General features: G+C 41.2%; 1 protein-coding gene across 1 annotated transcript in view; it reads left to right on the forward strand.

Moving 5' to 3' along the window:
• Nucleotides 1–16,262, forward strand: part of LOC103353001 (TOX high mobility group box family member 2-like) — a 79,016-nt gene that overhangs the window by 59,443 nt on the left and 3,311 nt on the right. The window contains exons 5-7 of the mRNA XM_008275734.1: nt 10,884–11,114; nt 13,922–14,002; nt 15,542–15,940. Of these exons, the coding sequence (XP_008273956.1) occupies nt 10,884–11,114; nt 13,922–14,002; nt 15,542–15,940 (711 nt within the window). The remainder of the gene's footprint in view (nt 1–10,883; nt 11,115–13,921; nt 14,003–15,541; nt 15,941–16,262) is intronic.

Genomic DNA, 16,262 nt, shown 5'->3' on the forward strand with positions numbered 1-16,262 from the left:
CTGGCTCAAGCCTCAGATTTGCAAGAATTTGCTGCTTTTGTCTTTGATCTCTTTGTTTTTTTGCAGAGAAAACTAATCTGAAGATGATGACGCAGTTGAATTTGTGACATTTTGTTGACCATTATCCACCGTAGTAAGTGTAATAGTAGCTCCTGATCAAGCAAAATAACAGCTAATGCGCGCTATAGTTTCAGAATATTACAATGTTCAGGCCAGGATTCATGCAAAATATGCCTCCGGTGTGTCATCAAACCATTATTTTGAATGCCAAAGGATTGAGAAACATTTTAATAGTCTAACTCCAAATTTCAGTACTTTATAGTTCTCGGTCTTGTTTATCTCACAAATCTCTGAATTTGCTTTACGCAGACTTTAAATACATGTTGCAGAAAATTGCAGTTTGATTTGACATCCCGTGCACAGAGCAGCTGGATTACTAGTGTTTTTGTTGTGTTTGGTTTTTTTCTCTAAATTGAAACAGCAATCTTTTTTCCAGTGTAGGTTTTAGACATATCTCATATGACCTGCTTGCTCTGCTGCCTTTCACTGGGATAGATATGACATCTCGGTGACGTTCCCAGATAAATCACTTTTTGTAACAGTCGAAATACTTTCAGTTGTGGCTTTTTCCATTTCACAAAAAGACAGATGCCCTTCAGTGCTACGCCACACAACAGGGGTGAACAATGTGTCTTGTAGTTGTCAAAAGAAATGACAGCGAGATAATTGGTAGGGCACTCCTGTTTCATTTAAACTGAAGCAAATAGGCTTCCAGAAGAGAGCTGCTCTGCTTTTTAAAAAGTAAAGCTTTGTTTTGCGCGGCTTATTATGCAGCGTTGGGAGTGAAGTAATGAAGACGAGCATTAACGGATTGAGCATTAAAAACAAATGCACATTCATTGCAGTTCATGAATATTCATGGCGCTAATTCAAATAACCTTAGGCAACTGTTACAACTAATGAATATTTAAAACAGCTTGGTCACAGAGATTTGAGCATTGCATTATATCTGACTTTTCTGGGATCATCATGTACAAGGGTAAACAATTAGGAATGGCAAAAACAGATTTCAGCGGTGATCAAAATACATCAGAAAAACAATATCCCCCCGTTGTCACATTAGTTACAGGCCATTGACGCGCCAAAGGAGAATGGGATGACATGCGAGAGGACAACAATGTGAAAAATTGTCAATAATCCTAATAATTGCTGAAGTGATTAGGAGATCAATCAAGTAGTCAATCAGCGAAATATTAAATGACAACGATTATGAAATAAAAGTCATTTGTCATGCGAAAATGGGAATTTTTTGTCTGGCTCAAGCCTCAGATTTACAACAATTTACTGCTTTTCTCTTTGTTTGTTGCACCAAAAAGCAATCTGAAGCTGATTGAATTTGTCACAGTTTATTATTTATTATTAATAAAATAATTCAAAAATAAATCATCTTTGGCTACACGTGTAATCGTACCATATAGAAAAATGGTAATTTATCTCCTTGTTCTGACCTTAAACCTTTCGAGGTGGAAGAACAGAAAAGAAAAAAGCAGCCACAGCACCTCACAGACCCTCAGAGGTCCTAAGGGCTGAATGAACATGTTTACTGTTCACCACGCTGGTTTTGGAAAACCCCAGCACCCCGACTACTCGCTGTAAGCAGGAGAATCCCATACTGGCCACTTAAAAGGGGGCCTCGGCTGCTTCCTTTGAGGGATCAGCATGGTGACTCGTCCTCCTCGCCACCACCGCAACGCTAATTAGACCCACCACAAAGCCAGCCTGTGGGGATAATGTCCCATTATTAGAGTCATTTGTTTCAATTAACCGCTCTGTGATTCTACAATAGCACTGCGCAGCCCAGCGCAAAGAAGCCATTACTCTCGCCCAAGGAACCAATGAGGTCTGGGACGAGAGTGTTTGTAAGAAGGTTACGGATACCTGCTACTGCCAGCGGTGGTGCTGCCAGGTTCCACGTACAGCCCAGTCACTGATGAGTTGTTTCAGCCCCGAGGGAGAGAAAAACTCCTCATTCATGTCTTCTCTGGAGCTTTTAAAGACTGTTACCGGCTTTGTTGTTACTCAAATGTTGTGGATTTTCCTTTTCTTGTGCATTTGAACTGATTGAGGATTTGTACCAGGATTGTTGACTTGAGCGCGAACCACTGAGAACTATAGGCTGCTCATGTTCCCTTGTACATGCTGAGAGCTTTGTGGTTGACTGAATTACTATTCTGCTACTGTATACTTATGGTTCTATAGTCATTTTTAGACTGCAATCAGGTTACTTTCGGAGCACGAGGCTCTCTTCTTTTTCTCTTCGGCTCGTGCGTTACTCTCGTAGCTCTGAAATCCTTGAAGATTTTACCCATTTGCACATTTTAATCTCTTCAGAGGACAAAGAAAGCAGACGGCTTTGACAACAATTCCCCACTGCCCTATCTGGCAATTGCAATATGACAATTAGTCTCCTGCCTTTATGGCCACCAACGAGCAACCCTTGATAAAAGCTGTTTGTGTTTTCCGTGCACTTGTACAATGCCTGCTGTTGGTCACAGCTGGAAGCTGAAAGAGCCTACTGGTTGTAGGTTGCATAAGGCAAGAGATTAGACTGTGATTGTTGTGTCTCCTGTAAGAGACTTCGAGAAACACTGTTTGTGTAAAAGGCTTTGATATCAGTTTCAGTGGTTCTTCAAGCAGCAAAATCAGGTGAATTATGTCTGCAAAAATTAACTTATTTCTCCTAACTTGACTCTTTTCTAAACATTTGCATAATGTTTTGTATCAGCCATGAGCTCTGCTGAACAACACCTCAATGTTTTTGGACATTTAACAGCAGTCGCACAAAGACTCTTATCAAGTCCCAATGCTCCCAAATACAATGTTTCAGAGCACTTTTCGGTCCTTTCAACACTAGATAATGGAAACTTCGATTGATACCAAGAGGTTGCTGCCCTGTGATGCCTCTGTTGCCAGGCTCTCTCATTGGCTTTCTCCCCCCGCTGCGCAGATGTTTACAAAGAGACATCACCAGCTCACATTAAAGGGTTCAAGTTGTCCCCTCGGGCTGTTGCTATGGAAATAACCCTGCTCTGGTCGCTCATTCATGTTTGATTAATTGTTTTTTCCTTTCTGTGCTGTTGCCTCCACAAAGACCTCATCATGGGAACATATCATCTTGAAAACAAACAATAGGAAAAAGATGAATGTGTCCAAATCTGTTTTATTTGGACTTTGAGATATTCCCTCTTCCTGATTTGACATTTTGCGGATGTTCTGTGGTGATAAAAGTCTCAGAAATTGTATTAGTGTTGTATTGATATTGATAAAGCCTCGCTTGTGAAGCCGTACGATCATAAAGATGTTTTTTTTTTTTTTTTTTCATTTCGTTTTCCCAGACTTACCTGGACAGAAGATAAGCATTTTGCCTTTTCCTCCCTCTTAAATTGCACTGTGTAGCGCTGAGCTACAGCAACCCACTGGGGCCAATTAGGATGCCAGCAGAGCCAGGAAGTGCATAGCAGATGCTTTTGCCACTATTTATTAAAATCCAATCTGCGGGGGCCCCTCCAACAGCTCGTTAAACTACCGTTAATCTAATTAGCTCTCACTTGCCACTGTTTTCACCACATTACCAAATACAAGGGCCTCGACTTTGCAATTTAGGCTGATTAAGTAGGTCCAGAGCTGTTACGCAAAGCTGGTAGGGAGGAGCTCCTCAGAGCTGTCAGTCATTTTCCACAGTCAGATAAATCATGCAGCTTATTTCAAAAATGGCTTTGGGCTTGAGCTTGAATTAAAGTATCTGCAAAAAGGGGAATGTCGAGCGAAATCAAATCCACATTTCCAGCTCAGTAATGCAAGTCGGCCCGTCTGAAAAACACTAACAAAATACTCCACATCATAAAGACCTTGTATATTTGTAATGGCACGGTACCAGAACTGGATACAAATTCCATAATGGGCTCTTTATGGATCAGGTCTATACGATTCCCACTGACGTCCTTTCATGTCCCTCAGATCTCGATCGTGAATCTGCACTTCCGGTTCATTATTGTTTGGGCCGGGCTGTATTTTTTATTTGATGAGTGCTGCTCTCTGGACGAGTGCCTGGTTCTACTCAGAGATCTGTGCAGCGGCTTTGACATGCAGTCCTGCTCATTGCTTACAGATGGGCAGTCTGACATGGAGCTATAATTGCTTCCATATGAGGAGGTCACTGTATATATTTTAAGACATATTTTAAACCATCAAGCCTTCACGGTGAAGCACATGATGGTAATGCACGCAGACAGGGCTAACACAGGGGTGACTGTAAAATAATTGACAGGTAGCATAAGAATTTGTACAAACTCTTATTTAAAGTATCACACGTGTGACATTTTGAGAAACTTTCTTCGCCGCCATCCGGAATTTTTGGATTCCATTTATGGTGTCTGCAGGCAGTTTTAGTTTACAGAAGGTTGAACCATGCAGATTTCAAACAGCTTTGTTTACATTTTCATCCTGCCTGCCAACATTTTATAAGGCAACAGTCCTGACAGCATCGTATGCAGGTGCACTTTAAAATGCTGGTTGAAAGCGATATCTAAATAATGACTAAAGGCAAAACAAAAAAAAATCTAAGCCCACATGTTCCTTATCCCAATTATGGTAAGATATGCTTACTTTTTCCTCAAAACCCCACTCGAGTATTTATTCTCTTCCGCTCCAAAATCATCTGATCATAGCGTCGAGTACAGAGGACCAACATATTTTAAATCCATGTTGCTCTCTGCGAAACTTTGGATAGCATTCATCATTTATCCTACATTTCTACGCTGCCTGCCTCCTCACCGAGCTAGCGAGCGACTGGATGAATGATTCAGTTGACAAACATGCTGCGACATTTTTTTTAAAACCAGCTGACTTTGTAGCCTCCCATGAAAGACGCGCGCCACGCTATCTTTGTGTTCTCGTGTTTTTTTGTTGCTCTACTAAACCTTTAGGAACTCGCTTTTGCCTCACGGCAAAGTTACAGCTTGTGGTGAAAATTGCAGAAAAATATATACAGCATCCTGAAATTACATTATTCTCACTGCTGCTGCTTTAACCGTGGCCATTAATCTATTTATTAACCCACAAAGGCTTCGGAGTCTTGCACAGCTGCACTAAGCTGTGATTTTCCCCGTTATGCTGGTGTGAGGAAGTTCATGCTGAAGAGATCTATAGCACTGTGCTGAAAGTACTTTTTTTTTTTTCATTATTGCATTTCCTCGGTCAATGTTTTTCAGAGGTAAATAAAAAAAAATTACATATTCTATGTATGTCAAACTACAGCTCAGTTTCAGCCTTAGTCTCTTTAATGCAGATTCTTTAAAGCGGCTATAATCAAAATGTTATGCTGACAATGGATCACATGAATAAATGTTTGTAAAAGTGACTCGACTGCTCAACTCTAAAGAGCTTTATAGCTTCTTTTAAGTCTTTTGATTCTCCAAAATTAGTTCCTTCTAACTGCTCTCTCATCAGAGTCAGTTTCAGTCACAACAGGCAGGTGTTTTCAATGGAAAAGAAAAATCAGACAAACAGAAAAAAAAAAAGCCCACCACCACCACAACCACCAGCCTACATTTCCTGCCCAGCACCAAAACAGACAAGGTTAGAAACCAGCTGGTGAATAAAATGGAGTATTTAGCTGCTAAAGAGCCAGATATTTCCCCAAGGAGCTGGTGAGGAGCAAAACAGAGCTGAAAGGAGAAAGAATATTGGATTTAAATTCATCAGGTGGACACAAAAGCAACTTTAAATGAATCATAATGCTGCTCCACGGCTGCCGTGTGTGTGTCTCAATGAGCAAATGTCTTATATCAAGCTTGACATATTTACTTTATTTAAGATGATAACATGTCAGACTTTGTTTCGGACTTGCCTCCAAGTGATCCAAAAATTAGTTATTTTAGGTTTGCGCTGCATAAACTGCATCCATGATCACTTCATTATTTACTCCTCCACTAGTAACACTCAGCACTTGATTATATATTGAAAAGTAAATTAGGATTTTTACGAACCATCATTTCTCCCATCCCTGACAAGTGTTGACAATGTGGGTTAGCCATAAACAGCAACACATTGCATTGTGGGAAAGTAGTGTACATGTATACAACATATTTGCTTCCATTGTGGGGATTTTTGAGGGCAGATGTGCATAAATTTCAGATTTTCTAGGGAACAAGCACAGTCCGAGTTGAACCAAAATAACACAGTTTAGTTCAAGCATGTGCCATAAAGATTTTAATTGCTTTAAATTCATTCTTAAGACAACATTTAGGCAATGCAAGATGATATATATTGTAGGAAAATTTGCTGGTTAAATCAGATTTTGCTTGCTTCTTTCCCCCCCTCCCCATTCAGTCCCAGATGAAAGATTATTTCACTACGAACCTGTGATTGATGCTCTTAAACTGCTGCTTTAAAGAGCCTCTTCTGTGTCACAGTCAGTTGCTGAGGAGTGTGTTTGCTTTATCTCATTCTTCAGGCCAGTGCACATTCAGACAATATTTGCCTGCAAAAATAGCATGTAAAAATGGGTTTATCGTGTATTTTCTGTTGACGCTCGCACACACTGAAAGCCTCTGCGATGTGTGTGTGTGTGTGTGTGTGCGCCTGGCTTGTTTGTTTTTTGTGTTTTTTTTTTTTTCTTCCCCATTTTACAGCTGTTTGGCTCGAAATCCATGAAACAATGTGTACAGGCTGCGGGAGTGGATGGCATTCAGATTTGATTTAGCGCCGCGCTCAGTATCTGCATCATGGTGTAACGGCCATCGCGGTAAAGAGAAAAGTGCGTCACCTCAGAGTAGTTCCTGTTTGCTTTTATGGCCTTTTTGAGATCGATACAGCGTGCAGCACTCTCCACTTTGCTGTTGGTGATGATGATTATGATGCATATATTCGGTGGGGGCTGCGATAGAACCTCTTACCTGTTTTATTGTCTAATTTTCACATCTCTGTGTCCTCCTTGTTTTTTTTATTAATCCTCTTCTTTCTATATCACTCCACTCCCTTTTTCTGCTTTTATCTGTTTTCTTTGCATCAACTCGGTCTCTCTCTCTCTTTTTTTTTTTTCATTCTTTGCATCTCACTTTCTTCACTCGCTCTCACTTCCTCATTCTCCCTCCCTCTTTTTCTCTCTCTCTGCTGTTTTGATAGTGACGCAGTTATCAGGCTGTCAATTCTAATCTTGTCTTGCCAGCGCAGTGCTGTCCATTCAGAATTACAGCTACCCCCTCCTCCTCATCCTCCCTATCGCTCCCTCTCTTCACTTACCACCTCTTTTATCTCTCCCCCCCCTCTCTCTCTCTCTCTTTTCCTCTATCAGACAACAGAAATGCTGATGGGTTAAGACTGACACTATAGTTCAATCTTTTTGCTGGTAAACTAGAAAACTCTGTACAGAAATATATTTAGACTGCTGCTGCTGCTGCTGCTGCTGCTGCTACTCTGTACAGGACACGGTGGTCTTACCTTCTAACAGCCATTTTTGGCCGTCTCTAATTGCATTTTTCTTCTCGGTCTCGATCTGTAAATGAACAGTGTGTCCTTCTGTGTGGAGAAAATCAGCATCCAGTGACTTAACTGTTGAAAAACCCTATGCTGTTAAGATGTATGCATAGGCTTAATGTGCAGTAAGTGAAACCATGTTTCATCAGTTTGTCATTTGAATCAGAATTTTGCTGTTTTCTCAGTAACCTGGAGGCGATTTCTGGATTTATGGGGGTTGGATTTTCACTATAAGCAATGTAGTTTTCCTTTTGCAGTGTTAATGTAGTAGTTCTGATTCTTGCTAATAACAACATAACTGGTCCAATGAAATAACATCATGTTATGTCAAGATACCTTCAGCGCAATAATAAAGGGACAGGACAGGAAATAAACGTCCATCAGTCTAAAACGGGTAAACATCAAGATCTGGTGTCAGCTCACGAGAATTCCGAGCGCTTCACACTCTCACTATTTTGCATCAACACAAGTCCATCACGGAAGAGGACCAAGATACGGATCTCACCACTGACAGTATCAGAAAATAGAGCAGAATGCAGTTGCAGCCACGAGATGTTGCATTATGAATAAGGGATGCGACTGTCTTTTTTTTTTTCTTCTTCTTCTTCTTTTTTTTTTTCTTTTTCTCTCAACTGACAGCAACAGCTGTCATAATCATTACTGTTCTCTGCACCTGTAGGAGAAAATCCAGGAAAATAAGCTTGATATTGTAGCTACGTGGCGAGTATTTGTTTATCCACCGTCGATAATTTGTAAAACCGCAGTGATGGATATGTTTATGGTCGTAGCAAATGGCACGTTTTTACACTTTGTTGGCAGAGACAGGGAGTTTATACAGAAGACTGCACCCCGTATTCTTGTGCTTCAAATTGGTCTTCTTAAAGCAAGAGAAGCTGTGTGGTTTTCTTTCAATAGATGTTTGAATTATAGACAGTTTTCCCGAGTGAACCAGTTAGCTTAGGGCATGTTTAACATTCTAATACAAAGCAGTACTATTTTGTAAGGTAGGAAAACTGAGATGTAATTATATAACGTTGTTGAATTGGCCATCTTTTTTCTAAAAGTGTTCTTGGAAAGAACAGGTTTAGATGACACGTGGCGAGAAAATGAGAACAAATTAAGTATCTAAGAGGGGTTTTTTTTTTTTTTTTTTAAATCTGAAGGGAAATTATTAACACTGCGCTGAGTGACTTTTGGTTTATTGTTGAGCCATATTCATTAATTTTTCAGCTGCATTCTTCTCAGTCTCTCAGATTAATTGATATTTCATGGTCGCCTGTCAGCCTTCTACTGTATATACTTGAGTTCCCAAACATGGCTCTCGTGTTGCAAGAGGAGAAAATAAAGCAAGGAAATGAGAGACTGTGGCCTTTATTCTCCTTGTTGATTACATGCTGCTGCAATGCTGTTGTGTGTCATCACTCTTTTCCCTCCGTATGAATACATGTGAGTTTTCCTGGAGATTATTTAGCCTTCTGTTTTTTTTCTGTTTTGTCATTCCATTAGCTCTACCTTCAGTTTATTCTATTTTCACTTCAAAGGCTTGGGTGGAACAGATGTCGTTTCAAATGCCTGTCTTCTGCCTCATTGCCTAAAAGTGAGGGATGATTATTTTTTAATGAAACCACACGTACTCACACATACACACACACACACCAGAAAGGAGAAAAAAAAAGAAAAAGAATATTACCTGTAAGCTGTAAAATAGACAAGCAATACTTTCACATCACCCTGAATGGGAACATTCATTCATTTCCGCACATCACAAAAGCCATTTTGAAGTTTTTCTTTAGCTGCCAAATGTGCTCCTGGACCTTGAATTTTGATTAGTTAATTTCATGCTGTGTGGAATACAGTGTGTTGTTTGGCAAATGCTTTGCTGAAACAATGCAATTTTCAAAGGCAGTCATTTCCTGTTTTCCAATTGACAGTGAAAGGAGAAAACATGGTTGTTGCTTAATCTCTTGATAAGTATGCATTAGATGGAAACGAGCGTCTTTAAATGTCCTCGAGTTGCTGTTTGATACTCACGCGGGGACAAATCTTTTTCATGGCTTGTTCTCCCACCTGCTGAGTTTTAACACTGAAACCTTGGATCAGTGGATTATGAAAGCAAACATTCAAAGATGTTTAAAATTTGCTAAAAAAGCAACATGATGAAATAGGAGCTTGGCCTTGGAGATGGTGTCCCTTTGCCAGAAAAAAAAAAAAAAAAGGAGAGAACAGAAAAGGAATTTGCTGTCACTTCGCCTCTAACGTCATTTGAGTAACTCTCCATAAGCCCGCAACCATAAAGAGTGCACATAAGCGTCCATCATTGGATATAATACCAATGTATATCATTATATATTCAGCATGTCATTATATCTTCGATCATATGGAAAATTGGATTGTTTTTTCTACCTTTATAGCAACCAGGAAATCAGGTTACTGATGTTCCACTGATACTAATGGCAACATCAAGCCGTCACTTCTTCTTCTTCTTCTTCTTTGCCATCTCCTCTTTCTTTTCCTTATCTCTCTCTCCTTTTCTCTCTCTGTCTGTCTCACCCTCTCTCTCTCTCTCTCTCCCCCCCCTCCTCCCCTCCATCTCCCTCTTCCTCCCATGCTTGACGTGTTCTCTCCTCAGCAAAGAAGGCAATTTCCATATAGAATCACTTCCAGGATCAGGTGACCTGGATTTGACTCCCAGTCAAAGCCCTCCGTGGAAAATGAAAATGTATTCATGTGTATTGGATCAAGAACATCAGGCAGATGTGAGCAGTTTTGCTCCCCCCCTGAAAATGCAGAGAGATTTGCAGTGTATTATTGTTGACAAACTAGCTGGGCACATGCGAAGGAAAGAAATATATATATATAATCCTTTTTATTATTTTCTGCGAATGTGTTTTTCGATCCTTTGTGGTCTACATCAAAAAAAAAGGACAACAAATCCATGAATTCGGTGATTTAAGCACTGGTAAAATGTTACCAACGTGAAAGCAAGTGAAACTGCTGCAGATGAAATTTTAATTAACCCAACTCGTTCTCTTTTCCATCCAGTTTCTCCTCAAAGATCGAAGCGAACCTGTCTGACTAATGTTCTTTTAGTCTTTATTCTTCCAAAGGTGCAGACGGATCTCTGTATATATGTGTGTGTTCATGCTTACATGCATTTGTAGGTGACTGTGTGTATATATGTATGAATGCAACCTTGGGAAAAAAAAAATGCAGCCAGTGCGTCACGCCCGTACAAACACTGTATACTAGAAAAACTCCCTAAGCTTTATTTCTGTAGAGGCTGCAGCAAAAAAAGAGCCAAATATTAACTCATTACTGACCTCTCCATCCCTCTTTTCTGTCTCCAGATAAGCAGCGAGAAGCGACCCTCAGCGGATATGATGAAGCCCAAACCCAAACCTCAAAAGAAAAAGAAGAAGAAGGATCCCAACGAGCCCCAGAAACCCGTATCAGCGTACGCGCTCTTCTTCAGAGACACCCAGGCGGCCATCAAGGGCCAAAACCCCAACGCCACCTTCGGGGATGTGTCCAAGATCGTGGCCTCCATGTGGGACAGCCTAGGAGAGGAACAGAAGCAGGTACAGAACATGCAGACCTTGACGAATATAAAGAATAAAGCAGACGGGGGGGAAACTCATAGATGCAGGGAAAAGCTGAGGACATTAACAGTTAATGAGTGGCACCAAAACCAAAGTGCAAAATAATGCTATGACAAGTTTTTAATTATGAGCTAACTCACACTACAAACTGCACAAATGAGGTCAGAAAAAAAAACAATTAGGATAACATAACATAACATAACATAACATAACATAACATAACATAACATAACACAACATAACATAACATAACATAACATAGCATAACATAACAGAACATACATAAGCCTTTATTAATCCCACAGTGGGGAAATTTGCAGTGTGACAGCAGCAGATAGGATAAGTCAAACACGTTAGTAACATCAGTAGAAAAGTAAAACTAACAAACAAAGAAGTATACATAAGTACTGATTCTTCCATATGTGGATGTTCAGATATTGCACAGATTGCCGTGGATGTAGAGAATAACAATAGATTCTTCAATGAGTAGAAATACTGATTAAAAAATTGTTGATATTGCACAGATTTCTCTAGAAATAAGTTTTAAATGTACAAAATCATATCAATGTTTGATTCAGTTTCACTGTGTCAAGTCCGTTATTTTAAGCTTCTTGGAGACACAATTCTTCTGTAGATCCAGGACACCTCAGTGTCTTATTTCTCTTCATGATGTTGCGATGGAGGCTTTTGGAAGGCCCCAGTTCTCCAGACTATCTGTAGACTGATGGAATTTCATGATGCATCAGAATGTAAACCTTTTTGTTTATTGGCTTAGAAAAAGGATGTTTGTGATATAAAGGTCCAAGGGAATATGCACGTTTACATTGAGGTCCCTCCAGTAGATGGCGCGTGCGCTGCAGCGTCGCAGCAGCTTTTCGTTGGCATTATCTGCTGTGTAATTACCAGAACATTGCTGTGAGATACAGCTCACCTTAATGAGCTAGTTCTTCTCTTTCTAAAGATAATCCATCCGTTTATCCCCACTCCCCTGACTCTCATTAAAATGATTTTCTTTCTAAATTTAATTCTAACAAAGGGAACGGCGAGGAAGGGTGGGGGAGCGTTCTGTGCAACAATAGCCGTAAAACAGTCTGAGACTAACAAAGTAGGACATTTTACAGGCAAGAAATGGTCAATATGGGAGAAATATAAACATGCCTGGGGAGATTTCAGGAGTCCAGGCCTGATGCAGTGGGTAAATACACACATACTCACTTGCTAGTGCACCCCTGCAAAAGCAAACAATCGCATATGAATGCACACACAGACGCTCAAATCCTCCCCGTTGCTCTACTTGTTTCCAACTATCACAATGCAAAGGCGTTTTCTGAGGGCTGTTTAGCAGCAGTGCAATGTCCATCAAAACCGAAAGAAAAAACAAAAAAGATTTTCCAAAAATACAGCGTAAAAAGTGGAAATCATCTTTGCCAAAACAAAACTCCCACAAAGCTTTAGGCCAAGATAGTGTCCCATTTCCTCTGTCCCTCCAGCCTCCATAGCTGGTGCCTCCACACCATGCATCTTCATTGGCCCTCTGACAAGCTGGGATGTGTGAAGTTCTCATTTCCACTCTCTTTATTTATATCTCTCGCCTGCTATTTTGATCCTGCCTAGAATACAGAATTAGTGATCCCCCCTCCACTATCGTCTTATCCTTGGATTTAGCTGAAGGGCATCTTGGCTATCCAGCAGTAGCAATCTATTGTTTTTTTGCTGCTATTTAACGTCACGTCAAGCTCAGCAGTAATAGGTGGGCAATGCTAATGATGACAGAGTTGTAGGAAGTTGTGTTTTATGGGTATTCACCTAAAAGAAAAGTTGCTGGGGCTATTATCAAGGCTCCTGGGAAAAGCAAGGTTTAATTTTAAGAAAAGATGCAGTATAGGACACTTTTCTTTACATATTAAAGCATCAGTTACAAACATTTATTTAGATGTAGGTAACATTTTTAAAGTTTTGCTTCTGAGCAAAAGATTTTGTAGAAAAAACATCATCAAAAAAAAGATTTTGGTCTCACTAAACGTAATAGTAGTCAAACAAAATCCAATGCACAGACACATGTTTTCTTTACTAGGAAGCACATGTCCCTGTCCTTTTTTGTTCTGCATAATAGACATGATTTCACTCATAGCCCTTATAGCTAATAGCCCCATTTTCAGTCATTCTACCACAGCCTACACAGGCACTCAGATTTATATATACGTGCAGATATCCATATGCACTCATAAACCCACATTCTTTATGCAAACCCACTGCCTTCTTGGGAAACGCAGCAGCTGCTGGTTGTATGACAACGGAGGTCTGTGCATCACTCTAACAATATGGAAGGCAGTTTCAAAACAAAACTCACACAGAGGGATCACATCCTAATGTGCCAAATGACAACAACCATTCTGGGTTATCACTAATGTCAGCGATACTGATAGTGTTATTGTGGTGCTAAAGGGACAGCGAGAAAGAGAAAGAGAGAGAGAGGGAGAAGTTCCAGTTCATTTCTCTGAGGTGGATTGGAATGGAAATGATGTGTTGCTACAATCGAGGGAGACACATTGAGATGAGGGAGTATTAGTGCCATGATGAGGAAATAGAGGTGTTCTGTACCATTGGTTCTGATGGAAAGAGGAACATTAAGGACATGTTTTTTTGTGTGAGTGCATGTTCATGTGTGCAGGGTGTGTTTAAGAAAGTGAGCTAAAAAGCTGAGAGATGTGTGTGTGTTTACGTCAACCTCTCCTCTCACCCGAAACCTCTTGTTTTGATTTTTTATTTTTTTTTTGTCTTCACAGGGGTACAAGAGGAAAACCGAGGCGGCTAAGAAAGAGTACCTAAAAGCCTTGGCTGCGTACCGAGCCAGTCTGGTTTCCAAGGTAACGCTTATGACACACTGGCCCTGGCTAAGACTGATGATGGATTGGATGGAAAATCCCTGCTAATGGGCTGGGAGGGGCTTCCTTGGGATGAGATGATGGTGGTAGTGGTAGTGGTGGAGGAGTGGGTGGGGGCATCTGATGCAAAAAAAAAAAAAAAAAAAGAGCAGGCCATATTTAGAACAATACCTGATTTCCATAGGGTGCAGATTGGGGGTTGGGATTTGTAGTTGGTATAGTGATATAAGGTTGGGGGAGGGGTCAGCCAGTCGGAGCACATGAGCATATGGCCATATGGAGGTTGAAGGCTAGAAGATAATTTCTTCTCTCACGACGCGCTACCAGGTGTAAATCGGTTACAGTTCGCTTTAGTAAACAGCAATCCTAAATTCACCGACAGACACCTGTGTCATGCATTAGATCATCGATTTCCTCCTCTCGCCATCTGCACCAGGAAGTCCATCGAAATCAACGCAGGCAATCATTGGCGTTGCAGCTGACACCTTCCCGCTAATTCAGATCTATGACGTCCTGCTTCTTTTATTTTTTCCTTCTTCTTCTTTTTTCTCGCCCCAGAGAATGATGGCGTCTTGTATGCAACAGCATAGTAGCACAGGGGAATAACGAAAGGCAAGGAGGAGGGCTGTGGATTGCATTGTTTAGTGCCGTCTTGTATTAACAACACACAATGTAGTGTGGGGAAGATTCCTTTTGTCATTCCATTTGTTCTGCAGGCAAACAGCCTCATCTCTCTGCCTGGGGTCCTGCATATATGTATGTATGTATGTGTGGTTGAGTGTGTGCGTACATGTGCATGTGTGCGCGTATGTGTGTGTGTGTGTATGTGTGTGTGTGTCTCCCTCTCTTTTTCCCATCTATCTGTCAAGGTGTCTATTGATCATTACCTCGGCCCCAGCTCTATTCATACAAATGGGCTCCATTACCTTCTAATCAACACTGATGGCTGGAGATGAGCAATCTGACAGCTCATCACAGCGGCCTGGAGAGGGCGGGGTGGAGGTGGAGGTGGAGGTATTTTGTGGGTGCTGCACCTGCTCAGAGAGATGCTGTCCAGACTGAGAAAAGGTCAAGTTTGGGTGATTTTGGTGGAGTTTGGTGCCAGTTTGACCTCCACCCTGCTTCCACCATCTGTCCAATTCAATATAAATATGGAGCCAAAGGATGGTTTTAGCATAGCTTAGCATGAATACTAGAAATAGCTAGTCTGTCTCATTTTAATCTCACCAATATATATATATTTCCCAAATTGGTGCTTTAAAACCATGTGTGTGAGTCCTACAAAGACAAGACTGCAGGAAATCACCTGGTTCCAGCTGACATAAGATAATATAACATTTCCCTTTAAAATACAAGTCACGGCTGAGAGTTTGGCTTTAAGTGTAATGGATGCTGCTGTTAAAAGATGATGGAGGAGCTCTGTTGTGATCATATGCTGATGAATTGTGACTGATGTGTTATTGTGATGCCGTTAATGGAGCCCTTCTTGTCTTATTAAAATGATGCATTTCTTACACGCAGACGTACAATGACCCCGAACCAAAAAGTGCCCAGCAGACCAGCCAGCCCTCCCACCTGCTGCCCCCGAAGCAGCCCCTGTACAGCGTGCCCCCTCAGCCCTCCTCACCCTACCTGGGCCCGCCGGGCTCCTTCCCCCTGTCGGACCTGCAGAGCTACGGCGGTCCGCCCCGCCACAGCCTGGCCCCGGCCCTCAGCCAGTCCCAGATGCTCCCGCCCAGCATGAGTGCCTCTCCCCCAGCACCCTTCCAGATCAGCCCACCTCTGCACCCGCACGCTCAGCTCTCCCTGCACCAGAGCTCCCTGCTCAACCAGCCAATCCGCATGCAGCAGTCGCAGCCAATCATCTCACACCAAATGGGGCTCCAGGCGCCTCTGCATTCCCCTCCTCTCAGCCAACAGGTTGGTCTCGCCATTATTACCATCTCTCACACATGCTCCTTCTTCACATCACATGTATCTAATACATTCCTAAGACAGCCACTTTTCAGTGCTCTTGTTATTGTAAATACCAGCACAGTTTTACATCTTATTTCTTCTACCAGCACGCTTTACACATACTTTTTTTAAAGTTGAAAAAAAAAAAACGGTTTATCCAGTGCATATAGTGAAGTAGAGTGTACTGTTTGCCACCCAGCTGCATTTAAATGATGAAAAAAGCAATATTTGCACATTGATTGCTTGTTTCTTTTGCACATTGGTTTTCTTATTTTTCTCAAATGTT

The sequence above is a fragment of the Stegastes partitus genome, unplaced genomic scaffold (assembly GCF_000690725.1).
Source record: "Stegastes partitus isolate 25-593 unplaced genomic scaffold, Stegastes_partitus-1.0.2 Scaffold58, whole genome shotgun sequence".
NCBI lineage: Eukaryota > Metazoa > Chordata > Actinopteri > Pomacentridae > Stegastes > Stegastes partitus.